General features: G+C 40.5%; 1 protein-coding gene across 1 annotated transcript in view; it reads right to left on the bottom strand.

Annotated features, from left to right (window-relative positions):
- Positions 1 to 23,898, bottom strand: part of slc20a2 (solute carrier family 20 member 2) — a 28,516-nt gene that overhangs the window by 3,502 nt on the left and 1,116 nt on the right. The window contains 10 exon segments of the mRNA XM_055223992.1: positions 1,778 to 1,862; positions 3,398 to 3,583; positions 3,727 to 4,282; positions 4,285 to 4,365; positions 4,444 to 4,674; positions 4,811 to 4,930; positions 5,043 to 5,139; positions 5,559 to 5,644; positions 6,082 to 6,222; positions 6,657 to 7,216. Coding sequence (XP_055079967.1) covers positions 1,778 to 1,862; positions 3,398 to 3,583; positions 3,727 to 4,282; positions 4,285 to 4,365; positions 4,444 to 4,674; positions 4,811 to 4,930; positions 5,043 to 5,139; positions 5,559 to 5,644; positions 6,082 to 6,222; positions 6,657 to 6,945 — 1,872 coding nt within the window. The 5' untranslated portion in view covers positions 6,946 to 7,216.

The following is a 23,898-nucleotide window of genomic DNA, read 5'->3' as shown; positions in this document are numbered from 1 at the left end:
TCATCATACACCACAACTGTAATTACACAAAGACTACATCTAATTTTAATTTTAACATTATACTCAAATACAATTAAATATTAATGTGTCCTGATGACACAGTCCAAAGCCTGGAGCCTGGCTCCTCGTAGTGTTTCCAAGGGCCTGTTAGTAAAAGGATGCACATAAAAGTTAACTCTACAGAGGAAAATTACTTTGTTTAGAAGTCTGACTTCTGCTGTGAAGACACTTCTCTTCAACAAACAAGGTGCTATTTTTTTACAGCAAAAATCAGACTTCCAAAAGTTACACAATTACCCAGTATTTATTGGAAAAAAAATCCGGCAGTGTGTGGGGTGTGAGCCACATAGTTTGAGCTGCTCTTTTAGGGCAACAGAAACACGAGAAAGTGTCAGTCATTCTCCTCCTAAATATAAAAAGGTCAACACAGACCGGCCAAACGCAGGGCAAATCCAGAGACCGGTTTGCTCTAAAATGTATAATCCAATTATCTGCCTCTGTCTAAATAACAACTTAGTGCAAAGTCTCCACCATTTAAAGGCTGAAACTAGTGACTGCCCTGTGCCCCACACACTACAACAGGCACCACTTCAGTTTGACCCGGTGACAATTAGTCTGAATAAATATGTCAAACTAATGTGGTGTCTGTTATTACTCACATACTGAGATCACAGCAGAAAATACTGGAAAAAATAAAAACAACCGTGTATTTGTCCAAGACTTTTTGCTGTGAATCTCCCAAAAAACCCCAAATTAAATACCAGTAGCTGTGAGTAGGTTTATATTTGTATTATTATTATTATTATGCATTATTGTATTTTTAGGGAGACAAGGGCATCTGAAAATGAAAAGTCAAAGTGAAAATATTGCATGGATGGTGATGGGGATGGTGTAAAAATTGATTTTAAGTAAATTTTATATCAACTTTGGGTCTTATGCTTCGTTTCAACGGAAATGACAACATACAAATACCAATGTAGTGAGTCAGCTCCTGCTCACTAATCTAATCACGTCCACTAAAGGAGGAACGCAGCTATGGAATGCCCGAAAGCGAAAATACAATTCAAAATATTGTGTGACAGGAAAAATAAAATTGTATATGCTGGATAAGTCTGTCGCTGTTATACAAAAATAAAATTGTTGTCATTTCCAAAAGAAGTTGCATAAGATCTCAAAGCTGCAACAGCGAGAGTTGTGATTGGTGTGGTCGATTGACAGCTACAGGTGAAGAGGTGAGGCTCTCCCTTAACACAGCTTCACTACCAGTGACTCCAATACCTTGCAGTGGGTGGAGCTTATGGGGATGCCCACATTTGATGCAACAAGCACTGTTAGCGCACTCATTACTTCAATGCAAAATCCGCTGTAAAGACAGATGTGTAAAAACACAGAAAGATGGAGAGGGGAGGTGAAAAAGTGAAACAAGTGTTGGTGGAGCTTGGTGGGGGTCGACAGTCTGCTGCTGGCCAAGCAGTGCACCCACATATACCATGCCAGTGCTTAGGCCACAATGAACGAGGAGGGAATGAAACAGAGGTTAGATTTGTCATGCTTCTGGTCTGGAACAGGATCTGAAAAACATGGAGGGGGCTCGCACAGCGCTGCCTTTAGTCTGGCCACACTCTACTACACCTGATGTTTACTCAGACCTTTCCTTATCGCCATTTAATCAACAAAGGTTTAATTTGCTAATGGTGCGTTTCGGACTAAAGACAGTGAAAGCCCCCTCCATCACAAACACAGGGTTAGGACTCTGGCTGGAGGGCTCTCATCATACCTTGCAGTGCGTGGTACTGACAGGAATTCCGATATTGGAAGCGAACACGACAGTGAGGGCAGAGGCCAGTTCAATAGTGAATCCACTGTGGAGGGGGAGGCAGGTTAGAGCAAAGAGACATCCTTCATTGAAATGCTATAGACGTTCAGCTTATGTAACCTTACTGCTGGAATCACATTCAGTCAAGCACAACATTTACAGTAGCTGCTCTACAGAGAACTGCACACAAAATATAAACAATGACATTTACACTTCAATTTTACATTTTCAGTTCAAGAGAAGCATGTCCTACTTGTGAGCTGCAGTAAAAGCTGAGTATACTCAGGGAACCAAATCTTTATCCACTTATAATAAGTTCTCATATATTCCCAGATGTAATGGGACAGCACCAAAATCCCTGCACCCAAATAAACAAAAACAACAGAAAAGCAGCACACTAAATGTCTGCAGCTTGAGACACTGTGTAAAAAGCTTTGGGTGTAATTATACCTTACATATAAACGAAAAACTCAGTTACTGTTTCTCAAGGAGGCAGTGTCTAATTTTCAGGCAAATAAATCACATATGTGGGTGACAGATGTCATAACTAACACTTCACATTGAGTTAATTAACAATCCCATCTCAACCATGTTTGATTACAAACTGAAGGAGAGCAATACTTCCTGCCACTGACCCAAACAAACCTCTTGTCACATGGAGAGGACAGCCCTTAGAATAGTCAAGCAGAGCAAATGTGTCTTGAATCTTGGCACAGTCTTGGTAATGGTCTGGTGATTGAATGAGGGAGATTAAGAAAAAAAAAAACAGGCATACAGAGCGAAGGGGCCAGGACGGAGAAGAAATGTTAGAAGAGGAATACGAATTAGGATGGAGTGAGAGTGATGGTGGGAGCTATGGGAAAGGGAATGATTTAGAGGCTGCCTTAGAAAAAGAGCACAAAAATGTTGAGAGATGGAGAAAAGTAGTAAAGAAAAGTCCAACACAAAGGTTATGGACTCAAGGAAGGGGGAGAGGGCTGCATGAGAAAAGAAAAGGATAAAGGGAACAGTCAGAGGAGTCAGTGTGGCGTCCCTCCCTGCGGTTTGAGACAGAGAGGCCCGAGTCCCACTGTCAACATGGCCACTTCTGTAACCTGCACTTTCTACTGGCACAAACTCACTAGAAGATTTCGACTTCAAATCCATGGCACACAGGTATCACTCACTGCAGCAAAGCCCTTCTTGGTTCAACGACTCCACAAGATGTAGTAACAGCACACATACATTATTCTCTGGGTTTGACCCTAGGACAATGCAAAGATTAGTGTCAAGGACAGTGGAGTATGCATCTATATGTGCTTATGGCCTGAAGATGTGAGAGTGCAGCTTCATTTCTCAAGGCTATTTGTTCAATTACAATTATGTAACAGGTCAATGTGGCATATGCAGAATGTGAGCTCTGACTCTGAGGTCAACATCATCTACAGTAGTTCAACTAGAGTGCAAGGGAGTAATATACATGTAAATAAAATGCTTTGGAACTCAGTTATGCACAAGAAGAACTTGGAACAAATCTGCATCACCATCAGCTTCTGAAAGCAGAACATTCCTCCACAGTCGTCTGTTTGGAGACAGTCTCACCTTGAGGGAGTGATAGGGGTCAGGTCCTTCCCCATCGTCTGGATCACACGACGGCCCCAGACCCACAGACCAGCACAGATGCCTATACCTCCATATAACAGCAGCCAGACAGGAGTGGCTGCATCCTGCATCACACCCCCCTGTTCATAGATCATCCACAGCGCCACCAGTGGCCCGATGGCATTACTGCAAAGACAAATGCAAAGGAAGTACGGTAATGTGTATTACTGAAGTAAATGACTTTTGTTATTTACTTTAGCAACACAGCACCAACTAGTTTTCTCTATTACAATATTTCATTTTTACATGTTATTTTAAATATTGATTACCTGACATCATTGCCTCCATGGGCAAACGAGCCAAAACAAGCAGTGAGAATTTGCAGGAAGTGGAACAGTTGGAACACCTCAGATTTTTCTTTTTCTTCATTATCCTCATCAGTCATGTCATCCAGAGGCTCGGGCGCGGGGCCCCCTTCCTCTGGCAGCCCCTCCAGCTCTGTGGCCAGTTTCATCTCCACTCCTCCCTCATCGGCCTCAATCTCCGCCTCTGCTACAGCATTACAGTATGACGAGTAACTGTCATAACGGATACGCTTCTTTGAATAAGACACACTATTACTCCTGCCTCCTCCTTCTCCTACGAGCTTTTCGCTGTCGTCACGTGACTCTGTGCGTTTGAGCGGCTGGACGGGCATGCCACATATGGCTGCAGTGTAGCAGGTGTAGCTGTTATTACGGCGCAGCATGCGGTAGTTGTTCTCAGGCTGGCCGGCGTTGGAGGAGGTGCGCTCGTTGTCGTCCATGCGGCCCAGGTGGATCTTGTGAAGCAGATCTTTATACAGACCAGAGTCCTTGTGCACGGTGTGGTACACCTGGCCCGTCACTGCGGCATGTGGCCGTCAAAGCTGAAGCTCCCGTTAGAGATGGGCGACTTCAGGCACCCGTTTGTCATGGAATGGGTCCGTCCTACAGCACAAAAGGAAGAAGTGGGTAGTGTTGAGTGCTGCAAAGGCAACATTTAATTTTAGATATGAAGAAATATACCATAGACTCTGCCATTTGGCAGCACACTGCTTCCATTGGCCTGGTTACTGAGCTCTCCAGTCGACTCCCGCGTGCTCCGCTCAGTGCTGCCAGTCAAAGGCAGCACAGCCTCGTCTGTCCCTTTGGGCCCCGGCAGCTCTTTGAACACGGGGCTCTCCTCTTCCTCCTCCGGGATCTTGTCCAGACTTTCAGAGGAAATCCTGGACAGAGCCTGTTCTTTCTTTAATCGACCTAAAAGACAGAAGACACAACACCAAGTCAATTGGCACTCGTTCAATTACGTTAGACAAGTTAGGACATCATTTATTTCATTAGCAAATATTACTGTAATAATAATCATTTCTTATTAATATACAGACAAACATACTTGCTATTTTCCTTCTCATCCAGGGACAAACACATTTCCAGACCAACAACGCACACACCAGCGACCCAGCTAACGTTATGAGAAAGATTGCCCAAACCGGAAGGCTCTCTAATCCAAGCACTAAAACAGATAAAAAGAACAGTTGTACAAAGTATTGTCTTTTATTTTCACGTGTTTTACAGGATCCATAAAAACATAAAACTGTACATAAAAATATTTAGTCATCACTTACAAGGGGCACCAGTGTAGAGGATGGAAAAGGTGTTTATGCCAATAGTGGAGGCATAAAAGAGGGGCAGTGCTCGTAGACCATTGGGAGTAGGATCATCCTGTGAGCAATTATGAACACAAAGGAATCATCAAGAATTACATCACTATGGTAGATTCTGTAGACAAAACTCTGTAGCATTTGTTCTCAAAACACTTAAACACTTAACATCATCATTACAGTACAATACATTTAAATAATCTGTCAAATAAACACGTGGTTAGGAAAAGGGTAAAGAGTGGGCCGCCCCAATCGTGACTATACAGTAACTGCAGTGAGAAATCTTCCTATGAGTCATATCATAATCCTGCAGTAGTGACCTTACAATGATCTGTAGCACTCGCTCTTCCTCATCGCGCAGACACTGTGTTGCATAACTGCAGATATGAAGTTGTTGCCAAATCAAATGCATTTTATCTAAACTGGTATGTCAACTGTAGGATTTGTTTTAAAAAAATATGCCATGTGACTTGAGCTCACCTTGCTGAGGATAAAATGTCTGATCAGCAGGAACAAGAGTCCAGACATGAGTCCAGAAAGTAAAGGGGAGATGAACCAGGATGCAACTAAGGTAAAAGAGAATATTGTTATAAGATTTTTACTAAATACATTATTCAGTAAAATCAGCCTTTCATTCTCATGATTTTGCCATTTTAGTTGGAGTTTATGCATTATTTTAGCAGCATTAAAGTGAAAGTCAAACTGTGGGAGTAAAATCTTTTAAAGTGTTTACAAATGCATTGACTCTGTTCTGTATGAGGAGTCATCCACAAAAGAAATAACTTTAGTGTCTCTTTTTTCTATGTAAAATGGCCACTGAAGCTACAAAATACAATTACACCATGAAATGGTGATTTGCTTTTGTGGACTTAAGACAGAAATGTCAGAAACAAATAAAGATGATGATGATGATGATGATGAAATTCACTTATTGCTCTGGAAATGTGATGATGTGATTAAAGGGTAAATATGTTCTGACAATGTGGTGTAGTGTGTGTTTTACCAATTTTAACCAGCTGCATCCACTGAACACCCTTAGTGCCAATGGCCACCATGGAGAAGCCGATTGTGGCCCCAACAATGCAGTGAGTTCCAGAGATGGGTAGTTTGAGAAATGATGCAATGAGCTGCCACACGGCTGAGCCTGTGAGAAAATCAAGCATTTTAGGTCATGGATTTAGCATTTCAGTGTTAAGCATTATTAATATTATCTTTACTTTAAGATGTGTCATCACCAAGGAGTGACTAATTTACATTTAGAAAAATGTCATTCACTCTGTGACAATAGTCTGCTGGACAACCACTAATCACACACTGACTCACCACATTCACACTGAGGTATGTGGAGTGTCTTGCCCAATGTCACAACAAAAATATGCACGGCAGTAGTCAGAACTAGGAGCAAACGGCTAAGTCTTTGTTACAGAATGATCTCTGAGCCACCTCAGGAAAGTCTTCCCACATTGATGCTCAGGTCCACCTCACCTCAAATACTTAATTTTTTTTGAGTAATAAAGTAACATCTTTAGTAATACTTGACTAATATTCAAGTATGGTGAAAATAAAATGAAGACTCACCGACCATGGCACTGACCTCCCCTGCCATGAGCACAGGCACAGTGTCGTTGTACAGACTCACATCGATGATGCCTTTCCGTATGGTCTCCCCCACTTTGGCCCCTAGAAGCATGGAGCCCAAGGTCTCAAAGATGGAGGCCAGGATACAGGCCTGCTTCAGGGTGACCACTCCTGACCCCACGGCTGTACCAAAAGAGTTGGCCACATCATTGGCACCGACCGAGAAGGCCAGGACGAAGGCAATGATGAAGCCAATAATGACCATCCACAGATATGACTCCAAATCCATTTTGATGATTTATCCAGACACAAAAGAATCAAGAAAACAACCGCTCCAAAAATAATAGTGTAAAACAAAAAGAAGTGCTCTGTACGTTTTGAGGAGGACTTGGAAAGCCGGCTCCTTTTCTTCGTCCCCTAGTTGTCAAGAGTTCGAGGGGAGAAGCACAGCTGCTAACTAAACAATTGGAGGTCAGTCCAAAGATGGCAGATTAGTGATGGTTGGTGCAGAGAGCATTCCATATTTCAGAGTGAGACAGCGGGCCTGTACGATCCTTCACCTGCAAGACAAACAGACACAGACATTAGCGCTGCTTCAGCCCGGGGCAGGTGAAAGGGAGACAACAGAGGACATCTCCGAGCAGAACAAATAAATCTTCACTTGTACTTCAAAGACTTCAAATCAGACGTCCACAGGCCTGTCAGTGGCCAAACTAAAAAAAAAACATGAGGACAATGTCGTAGTTTAACATGTTAACACCTCGTCATCCCCTCTCCACAGAACTGCACCGTACACTGGGTCAAAACACCAACAGGGCAATGGCCAAAATGGTTAGCACTAGTGCCCCGTGTGGCATGTTACGGAATAGACTCAATCCTCCAGCAAGGTGGTAGTGCGGTGCTTTTAACAGGTTGTACCACACCACAAATCATATGCACAGGACACATTTACCTACAGGGGCAATACCTAAAAACTATAATAACCCTAAAAAGTAGGGCTTAACGGTTTTGAAAAAAATATCTTTGACTTTTCATAGAAGCACTGCAAATAGATTTGTGATTTATGTTTATGTTATTCTGTTCAACTTTAACATGTGCCCAGACAAACATGAACTGCAAAACTAAATATTTGGAGAGGTTTTAACACAAGTTTTTGCAGAGAAAAAGATGTTACTACTTGGTTTGCATTTTATATTGCAATTAATATGACAGCCGTCCTGATACTTCATTCAATTCAAAAGTAACTGTTTTGCTTGTAAATCCATTAGCCCTTATGACTTCACTTTTATTGTATTTGTTAGATCACACTGGTACATTCTACCAGCCTGTGTCTGTGCTTTTGGACAGTGGGGACAAAGCCTGCGGCCGATCCATGGCGTCCCCTCCAAATAACTGCTCCATCTGGAACAGTTGAGGTCACAAACTGGTCCCATCCACCTCCACTAAACCACACACTCCCAGAATGCAGTCTCTGTAATTGTAATCAGAATTAACTGAAATGAGCACACACTTTGAGTGAGCACAGTGAGTGCTCTGAAAGTTCCCTCGAGAAGCTTTCACCTACTTGTGGTCAAGAGGTCACAGGTTTGCAGTTAAACAGAAGGTCGTCTCCCCAGTGAACCATTAATAATGCAAAGTTATGTCTATCAATATGGCTGCCCCAGAGAGGTTAAATATGTCAATAATTAATAAGAAAGAAAACATTGCAGAAGGTCCCGATAGAGATCATTTAGAAGCTTAAGTTTGTTAAGACTAAAAGCTTACAGAGCAAAATAATATTTTCACTTACATGTTAAAAAATAATTTCATATTTTAACAAGCCATTTCTCGTAAAGGATTTTTTTTTTTTTTTTTTTGCCTAAGATTAAGCAATCTCATGGTTGAGGTTAGGAAAGACCAATTCAAATTTAATGGCCCATCATTAACATTTCCACATATCAGTCAGAGGTGAGTCTCCACAGTTGTTCAATATTGATTCAGCAAAAAAATTTAGATAGTTTTCTTTAGCAGCATTTTAAATTCCACTGTGAGGTGCTGCCTACTTAATGAGATTTACAGCCGGTATATTGACAGATGTAGTTGAGGACTAACAAGGCCGTGTAAATGTTTAATCTAAGAACCTCTGGTCCACATAATGGCCCACCAAAGAGTGGGATTTCACAGGGCAAAAGCAAACACCAGTAACTCCAGAGCAGGCATTAAGATCAGCACCTCGCATGACTGTCACCACACTGAAGCATCGAGATCTGTTTAATAAGGTGAACCATCTTCTAAATAGGGAAACACAACATGACAACTGCAGCTGACACTTCGCAGTGTAACACATGAACACCAGCTCATATGCCAACACACACAGACTCTAAATGCACATTTCTGTATACTACTCAGTTATTTAAAGGAGCAAGTCACATTTAAATACAAATTATATGTTTTGAACAGGAAAGAACACAAGAAATGATTCAAAATACAGTGTTCAGTAAATACAAAGACTATTGTACTGTAAGTGACTGGACTAGATCATTCATTCTTAAACATCAGGATCAGCAGCTCAGCGCTGCCACAGAGGACAGCTATAGGACAAAGCAGCATTATTTAACATGAGACGTGCTGAGGTGTGTTCAAGAACAATGCGCTGATGGTACCAGCGGGTTTCAGTGAACACAACACTGAGGCTTTTCACTTCATCTCCTCGTTAGGCTAAAGAGTACACCAGGAATAAACATCCTGCAAATGTGTTTTTCATGACACCAAATGAGAACATAAGAAACCAGGAAAGTGCCATATTGAAGTCAGAATAACCATTTGATGTAATCTAGTCAGTGTCGCATCCAAACAGTGTTGTTTATCAGAATGGAAATGAGTGGGCAATGAGCTCAAATAATGCAAATTGCTTCTCAAACAGAAGCGATAGTTCCTTGTTGTTGCCTAAATGACTTGCCTTGACTGTAGGAAAAGCAACTGCAACCAATTTTTGCAAAGAACAATATCTTTTAACCTATTCATATAAATATAATATATGGTACATTTGATCCTCACATGTTCTCAGTGACTTCAATAAACAAATCCAGAGGAAACACCCTGGGCAGCTTGTTTTATGCCGGCGTCAGGAGTTCTAGGAACATGAGGGCACAGACACAAAATATAACACAGAAGAGGAGGACTGTATCGACCATTTGTGTTTGAATAGTGTTTAGAAATAAATAGAAGGAGGATGTTATGGGAACAACACATGCCATCCTTTATTATTCACACAAGCTCTTTCAGTGCATTTGTTCAGTTACTGCATTCAGTACTCCAATGTGTTTTCAGCAGAAATGCACAATATAAAAATCAAAATGACATATAATATGATTTTGGACCTTGAATAACAGCTCTAACGCTGATCTTAAAATGATATTAACTACACGTAATCAGTAATAAAATCAAAGACATGGTCACAACATCAACAAAAGAACCACACCATTTTTTATATCAATTTCTGTCAGATATTCAAAAAAAAGTTTGAAAAGAATGTGAGTAGAATGAATAATTTAAATCTTTTTTTTACTCAAATACCAAAGCAGAGCACAAAACGGAGGATTCTAAAGACAAACACAAAAGTAAAGATTTAAACGCAGAAACTCAAACATCCCCCCCCCCCCCAAACGACTCAGCCTCCCCAGCGTCCACTCACACACAGCATTGTCCACCATCCTCTCCATCGTTTTGAACACTACAGAATGTCTAAGATTGAACAGCACAAATCCAGTGTTTGGCCACTTACACTGGTGCATCTCTAATTATGTGCTGTACAGAATGCATTAATCTGCCTGAGATGCCACTGCAGCAAAACACAACGGCACAAGCTCCAGTCCCCTTTCCTCACAGCGCTGCCCCCTCAGGATACGAGCGCACACGCTGAGAGCAACACAAACTGGAACATACATACATGCCGCGTCAGATGATGACTCACGACAGCCTCCTGCCTGTGCTAATTGTTAAACCTCAGGCATACACAACTGCAGACAGCTCCCAAGGACACGCACAACTACCAACAGCTTCATGAACAGAGGATTCGACTTAAACGCTCTATAAGGAAACGTCAGAATGCCTATGTGCACTCACCGTTTTGTAGACAGGAAAGTGGTAAGGATAAATGAATGTCACGCACAGAACGGCAACACATAGTAACGGTGGGATGGCAGTGTAACCAATGTGATGAAGCGACATGCATTAGAAACAAACAGTTGATGACACGAGTTGAAACAGGAGAGGTTTGCAGATGGATAGATCAGCAACAGTGGAGGAGGAGGTGGTCTACGGGAGCGAGGGAGCTGCGCACTCAAAACAGCAGAACATCCAGTCGAGTCTAGACCGGCCCCCTTAAAGCGAATCGTCTACATCCGCAGCCAGTAAGAGACGTCAGGGAGGACAAGGTCAGCTGCAGATTGGTTGTTAATCTTAAGTGGGCGTGTATCCGAGAGCGAGGGAGCCAATGAGAACGCAGGCACGATTCTGGAGGGGATGAGAAGGGCATGGGCTCAACCGGTGCGTTTTAAAACACTTGTGGATGAAAGTGTTACAGCAGCTTTCAAGGACATTCAACCAACTGCATCATGCCGGAAATGTATTATAAAGCGCTCTGGTGCATTGTCACAGATTTGGAGGATGAATAAACACATTAAAGCAGGTTCAGTGTGATGAAAATGTGTGGAAATATCGATACGCTGGCTTGAAAAAATCTGTATCAACAAAGAACAGCACACGCCAACGATGCACCGTCCGCACTATTCTCTGTGGGCCTCATCAGAGTCACTGGGGAAGATTTAATTTGTGTGTAAACATTGCATGCACATGGGAGGGGTAACACTGCAGCGACACTGGCAGCGTTTCAAACACTGCACTGACGACGGGTTTTACTTAAAGGTACACTATAACTTTTCTGTTCTTCACGGAGACGAGCAGGAATATCACTTTGGACTCCAACAGACCAAGTTAGCAGTCAGATTTGTGGAAGAAATCATGTTTTTTTTTAAGATGTGAGTCTGGACATAGGTGAATCTCGAGGTGAAAATGACTATGATTGACAAGTGGGGACACGCAGAGCCCATAGTCCTTCCATATCGGGGAGAAAAAAAAGGAAAAAAATATCACACAAGGCTGAAAAACATTGTGAATTTCTGCAGAATCAATGAGCGAAGCATTAAACTCTTAATCTGAGGTTAGATAAATTAGATTTTACTTGCAAATCACAGGTGACCAATGAGCTCCTTAGTTTCACGTTTGCTATTGAAAAACCCCCAAATCTGCTCGATTACGTTTGACCGTTTGAGACGCAACAGAGGAGTTGAGGACCAGACTCATGTCGGTCTGTATAAAAACCACAAAGCGATATCATTCTGGATTTGTCAGGTAAATGTTTTCAAGGCTTTTCTGAACAATAAACGCAACTGATTTGATGCTGGATCGATGCATTTTAATACCACACTGTTGCGCAATCCAGGCAAAGCAATAACATCTACAGAGTCCTACACAAGAAGTTACATAGTGCACGTTTAAATCACAATTTATTCCATTCAGGCTGTGCGTTTAAAAATGATTTGTCCAGTTCCTTTTACCTAAATGGTTAATACTTACATGAAGTATGTCCAGGTGATGTCTGAGTCCACCCCTCCAGACTTATGTCCCGCTCATTTTCAGCTCGTAAAGGTTTCAATGGGAACTTCGAAAATAACTTTGAGAAGTTAAGTGCCGGCTTGGTCAAGGGTTCCCGTGGCTTTCTCCTCAAATGTCTCTCACTCATTCTGTGGGCTTTGTCCCCCCACGGCCCTGGCTGCTCAAAAGGCTGTGTGCGTCAGCTGCACCTGCTGCCTCTGACTCAGCAGGGAGGCACAGGCTCCTGCAGGCAGACACAGACACAGGGCTGAGGGCAGCAGGAGACCCGCTCAAGAATGACAACAACAACAAGCTCGTCCTCTCAGCACCATCTACAAAGGTCTGTGCAGCTCATTAGTTTACTTTGGGGGGGCAAGGGCATAAAGTCAAATTATAAAGGGCCATCTTTGAGGTCATTCAATTTTCGGTTTACGTCAATACAAAAGAAACGCGACCAGAGTGTCACGGAGCGGTGGATTTATCCTGATTCAAGGCACGAGTCCGGCTTACAATAGCAGAATATATTGCTACAAAGATACTGCGAGAAACAAAAATATCAATAGGACTTTATGCCACAAAAACAATAAAACCGGATTATCCCAGTAAACAAAATAAAAGGCGTGAGTAGCAACAAATAAATATCAGACTGAAGCAATAATCAGCCATAGAAGTGACTTTATGAAGCCGTGCACCTCTAAAATCACAAATATCCTCACTGGACACATAGAAAATACACACACGATAAATACTAAGCCGCAAAATATATTCTCAGATCAGTATAATCGTTATCGTGACCGGCCTACCCAGCTAATGGAACAAAAACATGACTGTATTTTCTGGATTATAAATCGCACTTTTTTCATAGTTTGGCTGGGGGTGCGTTGTTTATTTCCCTTCATTTATAAAACCATAAAGGTGATCGTTTTTCATTTGGAACAATATTGTAAAAGTTTAGTTTATCATAAGTCTAGTTTAAGGTCGTGAAAACTACTACGGCTCAGGCTTTTACGCTGATGTGAAGTTTGACCCGACAGAGGACGATTTAAGAAACAACTGAGAAGTAAAATATAAAGTTTTCAGTTCACGGGTTTGTTTACTCACAGGACAAAGTGTTATGTATATTTTCCGTGCGTTCATGTGCAGTTTTGTGTGTCTATGTGATATGAGCCACAGGTTATGTTATATTTTACGTGTTTACTGTGGTCTTACTTCATCACAGTTCACACCATAGAACGAGCAAACATCAGTGAAAAGAAGTCTCGTGTCTCTCGTGTTTGTGGTCAAGCCGCATATGTTAATATCTTATGTAAACACACCAGACAAGTATTCAGTTTGTTGTCTTTGTGTTACATTGGCGTGTTGTACTGATATTCAGCCTGTTGTTCTCCATTTTATTATATTTATTATAACTTGCCTTTAAAGATAAAATCTCTGTTCTTGGTCTCGGATTTTGTAAAATAAATTTTCCCCAAAAATGTGACTTATAGCCCAGTGTAACTTATGATTTTTTTCTTTATTATTACGCATTTATAGTCTGGAAAATACGCAAATTGCAAATTTGCAATTTGTGAAGAGGAGAGGAGCAAAAGTCAAAAGTTACTGGACGGAGATGAGGGTTTCACACAGGAGGATAAAGTAACAAATCTTTGTGGTTCGTTTTATTGAGGACTGATATCGGAAACTGAGATTAGACCTGTCACGATAAACTTTGAAACATGATATATTACTACAAGGAAATACTGCGATATGTGATAATATTGAAAATACTTTATACCACTGACACAAAGCAGGACAATCCCTGTAAACCAAATGTTAAATATACAGTATATACATGTTACAGCTCAGGCATTTTAATGAATATCCATCATATATATCTATTTATATCAGAATGAACCAATATTTAGTTATTTGTTCAACCCTTTACAGCTCAAATCTTTCCTTATTACATAAAAATTACAAAAAAAACTCCTCTATTTTGCAAAACAATTGACAAACGATAAATATTGACCCCAAAAAATGACACTTCCAGCTTTCATTTACTGAACAATTAGTCGATATAGTGATTATCGTGGCAGGCCTCACCTAAATACACCAATTTATCCTTGAGCAAATTAGCCAGTCAAACAGATGAGACCTGCGAAGAAGGACATGACATTTAGAACACAACCTTGGCAGCAAGGGACGACATGTATCCACTTCCAAATAAGGCGGCTTAAATATGAGAAACACTGTCCTCAGGTGCGTACTGAACAGCTGCTCACACTTCTATTTTATGTGCATGACCATTGCCCCTTTTTCAAATCAATTATTAAAACTTTATAACTTAATTACTATATAACAATGCATAAAAAGTCATTCATGTTTGCAGAGGACTGTGAACAAGCCCATCAGGTGGATTAAGTCTTCTTTTCAGCACGTATAATAACCATCTTCCTATGAGGCCTAATATGTTTATTTTCAGAAGATATCAAATGGAAAAACTGGATGGAAACGTCTGACAAATATTATTCTTCCAAACTGTATCCAAGCACCATAGCAGAGCCTGTTCCAATAGCAAACAATTGAGCCCCCTCCTGTTCCACTAGTGTTGGGTAAGTCCATTTAAATTCTCTTAAGGTCAACTCTCTCTAGTTTCAGACTGGCCACTGCTTTGACTCCCTCATCCGCAAATGGAAACGGTTTGGAAACCGTCCTCCTAATGTGGCTCGGCGCCCTCTGCAAAACTGTACACAGGCTTCATCTTTTACACCAAACGTAGATGTCAATTCGATGTAATACTACTTGACGTGCACCGGGAGCGTCCTTTTGTAGATTTACTAGAAGCCAAAATAACCACGCTACAAAGGCAAAGCTCAAAATAAAGCTTTTCAGACTCAGGAACTATTAGTCAGCCCTGAGAATAAACCCTGCTCTCAACGGGGGTTCTAATTGGCCAATCACAATGCATCCAGTATTAAGCAGTGAGGGGGTAATTCTGTGGGCCACTTTTCACATTAAATGACCCCTAACAATGCACTTGGGGACAGGCTATTGTTAGAAAGTGCTAGAACGGAGCGTGTCCACCTTAAATCATAACAGCAGTGATGCCTTCTAGGTATGGACAGAATATCCAATAAGTTTACAATCATTTGAGAGCTTTGTGATGGATTTTAAAGCATTGATATCAACAGAACGGTCATAAGAGCAAGACAAATGACAGAAATATCAGCGGAGACGATCCATATCAGCTCATCTCTAATGCCTTTCTTATCTCTCTGCTTCTGAACGCAGCAGTTTGGACATTATGTTGTCAGAACCAAAAGAAATCATAAAGGATAGATATGTAAAAGTACACAAGACGAGACATTTAGGTTCATGTTTGTACTCAATTAAAAATGTGGAACTGGCGTTTCTGTTAATACCGTTTAAATTGCTACAAAATAGGGCAACACAATCAACACGATTAACGACTGGTGAATAAATAAATTCTTTGACTGAACCTTATTATACAGTTGCAACATAATTCCAGCAAATATCCTTAATCAAAAGGAACAATGCAATAATAATCACCCTCCCTCTTGTGACTTAACAATAAAGTCATTACGTGGAATGTGAGAGATTTTGAAATCATTGACCAAATCGATCAGGCTTTTCTACAACAACAGTTTAACCAAATAAGATGGATTTTTTTCCAACAGCAGCAACAAATCTAAGGTATCTGCAAAACCATTAACTTAAACTGTCATTCTAAAAAGTACTTTCAAATACCTGCCCCTTCAAGGAAACACTGTCCATTCTTGTGTGGGGGAAATGTGTTTAACTTCAAAAAGATCGTGGATAGATACTCACATTTTGCTCTAAATCAATATGGCTCAGCTGTAATCACTCACCCCAAAACAAGAAGTAAAAGTGTGCGAGAGTGAATGCATTCTGCTAATCTGGATGTATTGACCTGTGCCCTCTTGGTCTTAATCCAGGCTTCCAGCACATGACCCAGCTAACAGCATTACGGCGCGCTCCGATTAGACTTACTGCGAGCGCACATAGGGAAAGCTCAGCCACAACTCTGCAAGAATGCCACACACACACTCCATTGACTATATATTTAACCTACAAGTTAGTCTATGGAAGTGGAGACACGAGGCTGCTGGGATTAGACCTGTGAGTCACTGAGTCAGTGGATTAGCCAGCCACTGTTATTCTAAGTGAAAATTAGGAAAATGAGTTAAAAACGTGCAAAAAGAATGAGCCGTTAGCGCAGAATAAACCAGTAGAATGTAGAGCTGGAGTCGACTAAAGAAATTCTTGACGAAAGACGCTCTGGGCATTGGTTAGTTGGCTTAAAAAAAGAAAAAGGGGCGTGGCGTTAGCTCTTAAATCTATTCAGTATCTCTACGGTCTGACCATGCAACTTACGCAAACTGCATTTAAGATGCAACTACTAAGCGTAGAGACAAGTACAAGTAAACGGTGTTTTCATGAATTAAAAAAAAAAACGCATGATTCACTGCAAAAACTACAGCTACCTCACGTCATGCCTTCACTTTTCTACAGTTATTGTTATAAAAATCCTTTACAATCTAAATAAAATAACTAAAAACACTGTGAACCACTTTATCCACTGTGATGAAACATCTCCTGTCCTGCTAAAATGGCCACAAAAGCAGAGAAATTCACATGACAAACCAGTGACGCCTTTCAGCTGAAGGGAGTAACACAAAATTCTTTTATGTTTGGGTGTTGGTCTCTGCTGGTCACAGACATATCTCCTCTGTAGTGTAACATTTATGCTAAAACAGTAATACAGTGTCAGGATAATTGCATAAAGATCTCAGTCCACACAAATTAAACGTGCATTTCAAAGGGGATGGTCACATTTGTATCGGCGCAGTTGCAAATCAGGGTTTAACCGCAAAGAACAGGTGCAAATCCAGCCAGGGGTCATCAAAGTCAGGGTATTTTTTATAATGAGCATGCAGGTTCTGTCAGGGCATCTGGGACAGGGCTGACGGAGATCTAAATTATATGCAAAATCTTTATATAATTTCATACATATTTAATTTTCTGTTGTGATTTCCATTTGATATAGTTATAAACTGTGCAGCACTAATCTACAGTCTCTTTTCAAGACATTTAACTGGCCAAGATTGCCTCCAGAACTCGCCTCCTCTCTATATTTTGGGGAGCTGCTCTGAGGCTGTGTCCTGTAACTCTGAGCGCTGTCACCGCAGACTCGACTCTGAAGTAAACCCATTGTGACGGAGAAGCGTCTGCTGTAATGGAAGGGAAGAGAGGTGGGTCACACAGTCCTGCAGAACCACAATTCAGTGGCTTGAGTTTACATTTTAGCATCGGATTAAATGAGGGCACCTGGAGGAGGCAGAGTGAAGCGCTGGTCTGTCTGCGACGAGGGAAAATTGGCAGCACAACTTGCCCTGGCCTGTACAGGTGCAAAAACACAGCTACAAAATTGAGGCAGGGCTTTATTTGGTATCAGCGTTTAGTGTTTCCACCCAAACTTATGTCAGGAAAAGCATTAGTTTGTTCAGACTTCAGAGGAACAAGTTTGGCTTTGGTTTTTAATTAAATGGCACTGAGTAAAAGTCTGTACAGCTTAAATAAACGCTGACATTTTAATTTGGTTTTAATAAGACAACATTAAAAAAATAAAATAAAATAAAATCAATCAACGGGATAAAGAAATACTATAATTTTCTATCTCCCAGCCCAAGCACTACCCACTACATCGAGGAAAGAAACATATTTAAGGTCTTAAGCTTCATAATCACAACAATCAAAACAACTATTAAGTCTTTAGCCACCCATGCAGCAGGCCAATGTGGCGCATGTGCATAAACACTCCCGTTTGTAGAGCTTACATTATACCAAAGATTATGTTGACAGGTCTGTGGTTGAGCACGAAGCGGTGGAGCCTTCTCAGTTTTACAAAAGGTCAAGCCGGGGTCAGGCGGAGCCAAAGTCAGGCTGGCATGTGTGAAACATTATGAAGATGTCATCACCTGATAGTAACATGGAACCCCGGAGATTTTCAGGGACACATAAGCGGTCAGGTCTGTACTTGGCTGGATAAATGCAAAGTACAGTTTATCCCAACACACGGTCAGGTGCATTACTCTACTCATACTCCACTTTCACCTATTTCTCAGGGGCTTCTTGTAGTAGTACACCTGCATTTTATACGACACAGCTTTTCTAGACTGTGCTGGCGAGGATATCCCTGCAATGTTTACATTTACATCCAGAGAAGACACGATATCTCCTGCTATTACGTTACCCAATTGTAGCCTACACACGTTATGAGAGCTTTAATGACACTCTACTGTGATTAAGCCCTAATTCACGGTTGGTTCATTTGAGATAATGATGCAATTTATTCTGGTGGTTTGTTTGATCACAATAAGAGTATCAGCTCGACTGGTATAATTAAATTCAATTAGGTGAAATGAACCACACGTTTATTTGATCTCCCCATACACTTTTGTATTCTCATGTGCTCATTAAAGGCCGCGTTTAAATTGTTTTGGGGAGATCTGGGAATTGGCAAAAGTTAGAGATGGATTACAAAATTAATCACAATTCTTCTCAAATTAAAACAATCACCGCTTTCTGTTCAATGTTATTTTCTCTTAATACAAAAATGGCTTTCGATATTAATTTCCTGAACTTATACACACGATACGGATGTTCAACTATTGCAATTTATCTGCAAAAAATGTCAAAATTCTTCCTCTAAACGCAAGTCTGAAGTCCAGGTCAAGTGTTTAATGACAACGGAGTTTCAGTGATGATTAGAAATGTCAATCTCTACTATTATTTATTTTGTTTTGATTTATATACGTTTTGCTCTTATTCATCTATTTACTCAAGATTTGTGTGACTAATTTATTTATTTACTTTTGTAAAAAAAAAAATGTATTATTATTTTTAAGTTTTAGTTCTTGTTATATAAAAAATGAAAAAGCTGTGTGTGCATTTGTTATTTTAAATGACAGTGTAGTGTAATATTTGTTCACATTAATAAAAATATGAAACAAGAAATGACAGAATCTCTACTATTATTTATTTTGTCATGATTTATAATATTTTTATTATTTATTCTGTGATGCTCTTATTCATCTATGTACTCAAGATTTGTGTGACTAATTTATTTTTGTACTATTATTGTTATTTATTTTTTTTTTTTTTTAAGTTTTAGTTCTTGTTATATGAAAAATGAAAAAGCTGTGTGTGCATTTGTTATTTTAAATGACAGTGTAGTGTAATATTTCTTCACACATTAATAAAAATATGAATTATAATGCGATTAACTGCAGAGCTCAACATCGAACAGCGACATTTATTTACGTTTTTAATGCAAATGCACGAAAAAGTCAAAAAGATACAACATTTACGACACAAATGCGACGTGATGGGTTGTGAACGGCAGCAAACAGGTGAACTAATAGGTTACAAAACTAAACTAAGAACCGGTCAAGTCTATAGATCATCTCAACACGGCGACCTCGCTGTCAGCCTGTCATTCGACCGCTGATAAACGAGCTTCTGCTGACCAAAAGAGTCAATATTTGTCCACTGCAGAATTCTAACAACAACATCATAAAACCGGAGCTCATGATCTGACTTTTCTTTCACAATCATTTACTGTGTACGTAGCATTGTCCCCAAAGACCAGGTGGCGTGGAGAGACCCAGTGTGACGAGCTGCCCCCACTGTACCCGGGTGAGTGTTTTGTCAGGTGTCACATATCCGACACTTGCTCTTGTTGCTAAAGGCAGTAGGGAGGAGGAATGATTTGGCTAGAAATAGCAGAGTCACATGAGTGCGTGCAGTGACCAGGGAGCCAGCTGCATGCGCGTCCTTACATGGAGCATGACTTTATCGTGTATTCAGGTCCCGAACACAAGGTAGTGTCAAAACTCTATGTGCGACTAAACATGCGTATCGAGACAAGTCACTGCTTTTACCACAGGCATGAGAGGTAAAGCGTACACGTGAGGGGGCACCTGTTTAAACAAACCATTCTGCAAAATTAGATTGCTCCCAAAGCTCAAAACATATTCTCAAAAAAAGAACAAAACAAAAATTACGTAACCACTAATTGTCTCTGTCTTCTTGTTCCTGTCCTCTAAATGTGTACAACTACACAGTATTCTAATGTTATTTTTGCAGCACTGAAGTATTTTAAGTATGTATTGTCAAGTCTTTACGTCCAAGGTACAAAGTTATGACTCAATGTACTATGCAACTTTTCTCGTGCAGGGTCCGCCGCCCACATGTTACCAAGGAGTTGTTATTGTTTTGCCTGGAATTTTCCACAATATGCTATAACACCAACGTATCTCCGTGGAGCAGAAGACGAGTTACAGGTCAGATCTGTGCTGCAGTGACCACACAGAAAAACAAAAACAAAAAAAAACACACAACATTCTCCATGAAGCTGAGCAGATAACACACCATTCACAAAAGGTTGCACAGTGCATTTTTAACATTTTCCTAAGAATAAAGTCAAAAACATGGTATTATTGTACAATCCATCTTCCATACAAGCAACAATGCCGCCTACCCAGCGGTAAGCTCGTCATTAGCATAGTTAACATAGGGCCAGCACCCAAACAAGAGACTCTCTGTGTAATGAACCTTTGATAGCGACCCAAGCGCTTACAGAAGGCCACCAGAAACCCCACAGCTCTCAGGGCCTGAGTGGAGGGGACAAACTGCCAAAAATATACAACACAAGTCAGGGGGAACAAGCTAACAGCAAGAGCACTCACGGCTAAATACGTCAATAAAAGCTGTATTGTTTGCCTCATACACAATAGTAGAGATTGCAGAAACTGGGCCTGAATAAGTCACCATTTACAATATCAGTTTTCCAAACAACCACAACAGGAAGACCATTGTTGTCAGACTGGTTATCGAGCCGGATCATCCTCAACTTCAGGCAGATTTTGTTTCTGGGAAAACCTTTAAAAACACCACAGCTATTTAGTGAAGACTTAAGTGCTATTATGGTTTGCTTTTTGGTTAAACAAGAATGTCGCAGTAGGACAGAAAGCCACTGTGCTCTACCTGTGCAGTGGTTAAAGCGTTTGAGAGATTACCACTACAATACCCAGAGTGCCTCATGATGTTGTGTAGGAGACTAAATATAATGTAACCACACGTTTTTGTTCTACTTACAAACGGCGGTACAGATTCATCGCACTATACAAGTTATAAAACCATGAAGAGCTTTGTCGTTTGTCGTAAACATGTTTATTCCAAGGTCACTTTTGAGCTTTAGAGGAATTTGCTATTTCAATACCTGCCTCCAGGCCAAAGACATCCGTTTGAAATGTTTGTAAGATGCATAAAAATGTAAACTATTCCACTTTGTTATAACCCTAACAATGTATTTGGTCAGTCGTGGTTTGATACTCCAATAAAAAAAGACTAATTTGATGCAGAAATGTCAGAAAAGTGAATGTGACATAATGAGGAAGATAACAAGGAGCTTTAAATGTAGCATAGATTAAATTGAAATGACTATTTTTGCTCCAAGATGATTATGGTTTTATGGTTATGATTTTACTGTGACTTGAATAATCACATTAGTAATCAAATATTAACCAGATAATCTTGATATGCCCATTTGATATTTTTCACAGCTCTTTTTTTCCGACAGTGTGCGCTGACCTGGAGGGGCGGCAAGACGATTTGAAGATATCATTTTTTTATAAGTACGTGCTCCGTGTTGAATTTGACCCGACGATGTGTTAGGTCAGCCGCGATTTAAAGAAATACAACTACAACTCAATATTGTTGGCACATAGATTTTGAGACTTGTGTGACAATTTTACTTTATCTGATTGTAGAAGTTCGAATATTGCTGGCGTAACCCTCAAAGCACCTGAATGGATGAATAACGCTCGTTTTTTTTGTCAGTAATGCGCTGGTACTGGCTGATGTTGGTATCCAGACTAAAAAGCTGGATCCGCGCACCGTTCGACAGAGATGTGGCATCATGTGACGTTGCCATGGTGAACCACGGCTCAAGACATAACGGTGTGATTGTGCGAAGAACGATCAGAGAAGCAGACTGTTCCCTGACTGACTGTGACACTGGCCCCTCCCGCCCACAAACATTTTAAGGACACGCCCAGTGGCAGAGGGGCCGCCAACGCAGAGCTCAAACCAGTATGGAAAGTCCAACTCAAGCCTCCCATGCAATTTCCATATACATTACTTACTTGGACAGCGCTCACAACTGGAAATATCATAAATTACATAATATCAACATATGGATTTCATTGATTTTTACAGCAATCATTCACGAAAAGAGGCTATTGTTGATTTTACTTAATCTTGTGCATTACTGGATGTTAAAACTAAACAAACGACTAAAGTAACATTAGCTTTTACTCAGTTTTTTGTTTAATCTGGACAGTGCAGTGCAGGCTTTGGATAAATAACAAAACATAAAATCGGCCATTTCCTCTAATTAGTTCCTGAAACACTTAATGGCGTGTAGTTATTTCAAATATACAATATGTTTTAGTCGGAGCATGATCTGACTTGTGGGCCTCGTCACAACAGACAAAAGGGAAAGTCAAAGGCTCCAGTCGGAATAGTTGACTGTTGGTCCACGTGAGCGGCAGAGAGTACAACCGTGTGAAAACAGGCCCAATGCTGCGCTCCCAGGATACTGTTGAACATGACAACATTACACAATCAATGTACACAGTTCATACGGCTGACTACAGCTTCTCTGCCCTCGTATTTTCAGGTGTAACGTTGAGGTGGGAGATGTATAAAAAAATGCATAATATGGCCACTGTTGTTTTGGAGATATGAAAAATCTGAATATCTCAAAAAGACACAAAAAACTACCGGTGTAATCCCCCCAAACAAGGATATAAAGCTGCATTTCTTCCCTTTTTTGGTTAATTTTAGAGTCCAGTCACAATTTTGTTCTAGACAGATACAAACATTGAGATTTTTTCCCAATGCTGCCCAAACTACAGACAGAAAAAGCCACAAGGCTACAGCTGCCGCCCTTAACCACTCTTTAAACAAAGCAGTGTTCTTTGTTTGTTATGAACCATTTGGATTTATGGGTTCTTATAAATGGCAGACTATATGACTGCACTAGACTGCTTTGTAAACACCAGACTGCTAATTTGTTGTGAATCACTCTTCCTGAACTGTGTTTTTTCTAAGACGAATTACACTAAAGCAGAAAGGCAAAGTGCGGACCCTTATGCAATCTAACACAGCGTCTAATTATACCTGAATTAGACAAAACAGAAAAGTGTATTTGTTTAAGACACCACCATAAGGACAGTGTTTCTTTCCTGAAAGACCAAAACACTGAAAAACAATTTCAGCAACAGCACACAACTTAAATGTAGCTTATGGTACAAGTGGCCAAGCTCAACAAAACACATCTCATCAAAATGGACAGATCAGATACAACATACGGCTGGAGTCAGGTTGGCCTATAAAAAGCAGGAACATTAATATGCATATCTTATCGTGGAGTCTTCCCATCTGTAATCTTTATGACTAGACGAGATAAATCTGCTCTGTTTGGGTCTCCGACTTTATAGGTCTGTGCGTAAAATCAAAG

The sequence above is a fragment of the Periophthalmus magnuspinnatus genome, chromosome 9 (assembly GCF_009829125.3).
Source record: "Periophthalmus magnuspinnatus isolate fPerMag1 chromosome 9, fPerMag1.2.pri, whole genome shotgun sequence".
Classification (NCBI taxonomy): Eukaryota; Metazoa; Chordata; class Actinopteri; order Gobiiformes; family Gobiidae; genus Periophthalmus; species Periophthalmus magnuspinnatus.
Note: the sequence above shows the minus strand (reverse complement) of the source record. Positions and strands in the feature narration are given on the sequence as shown.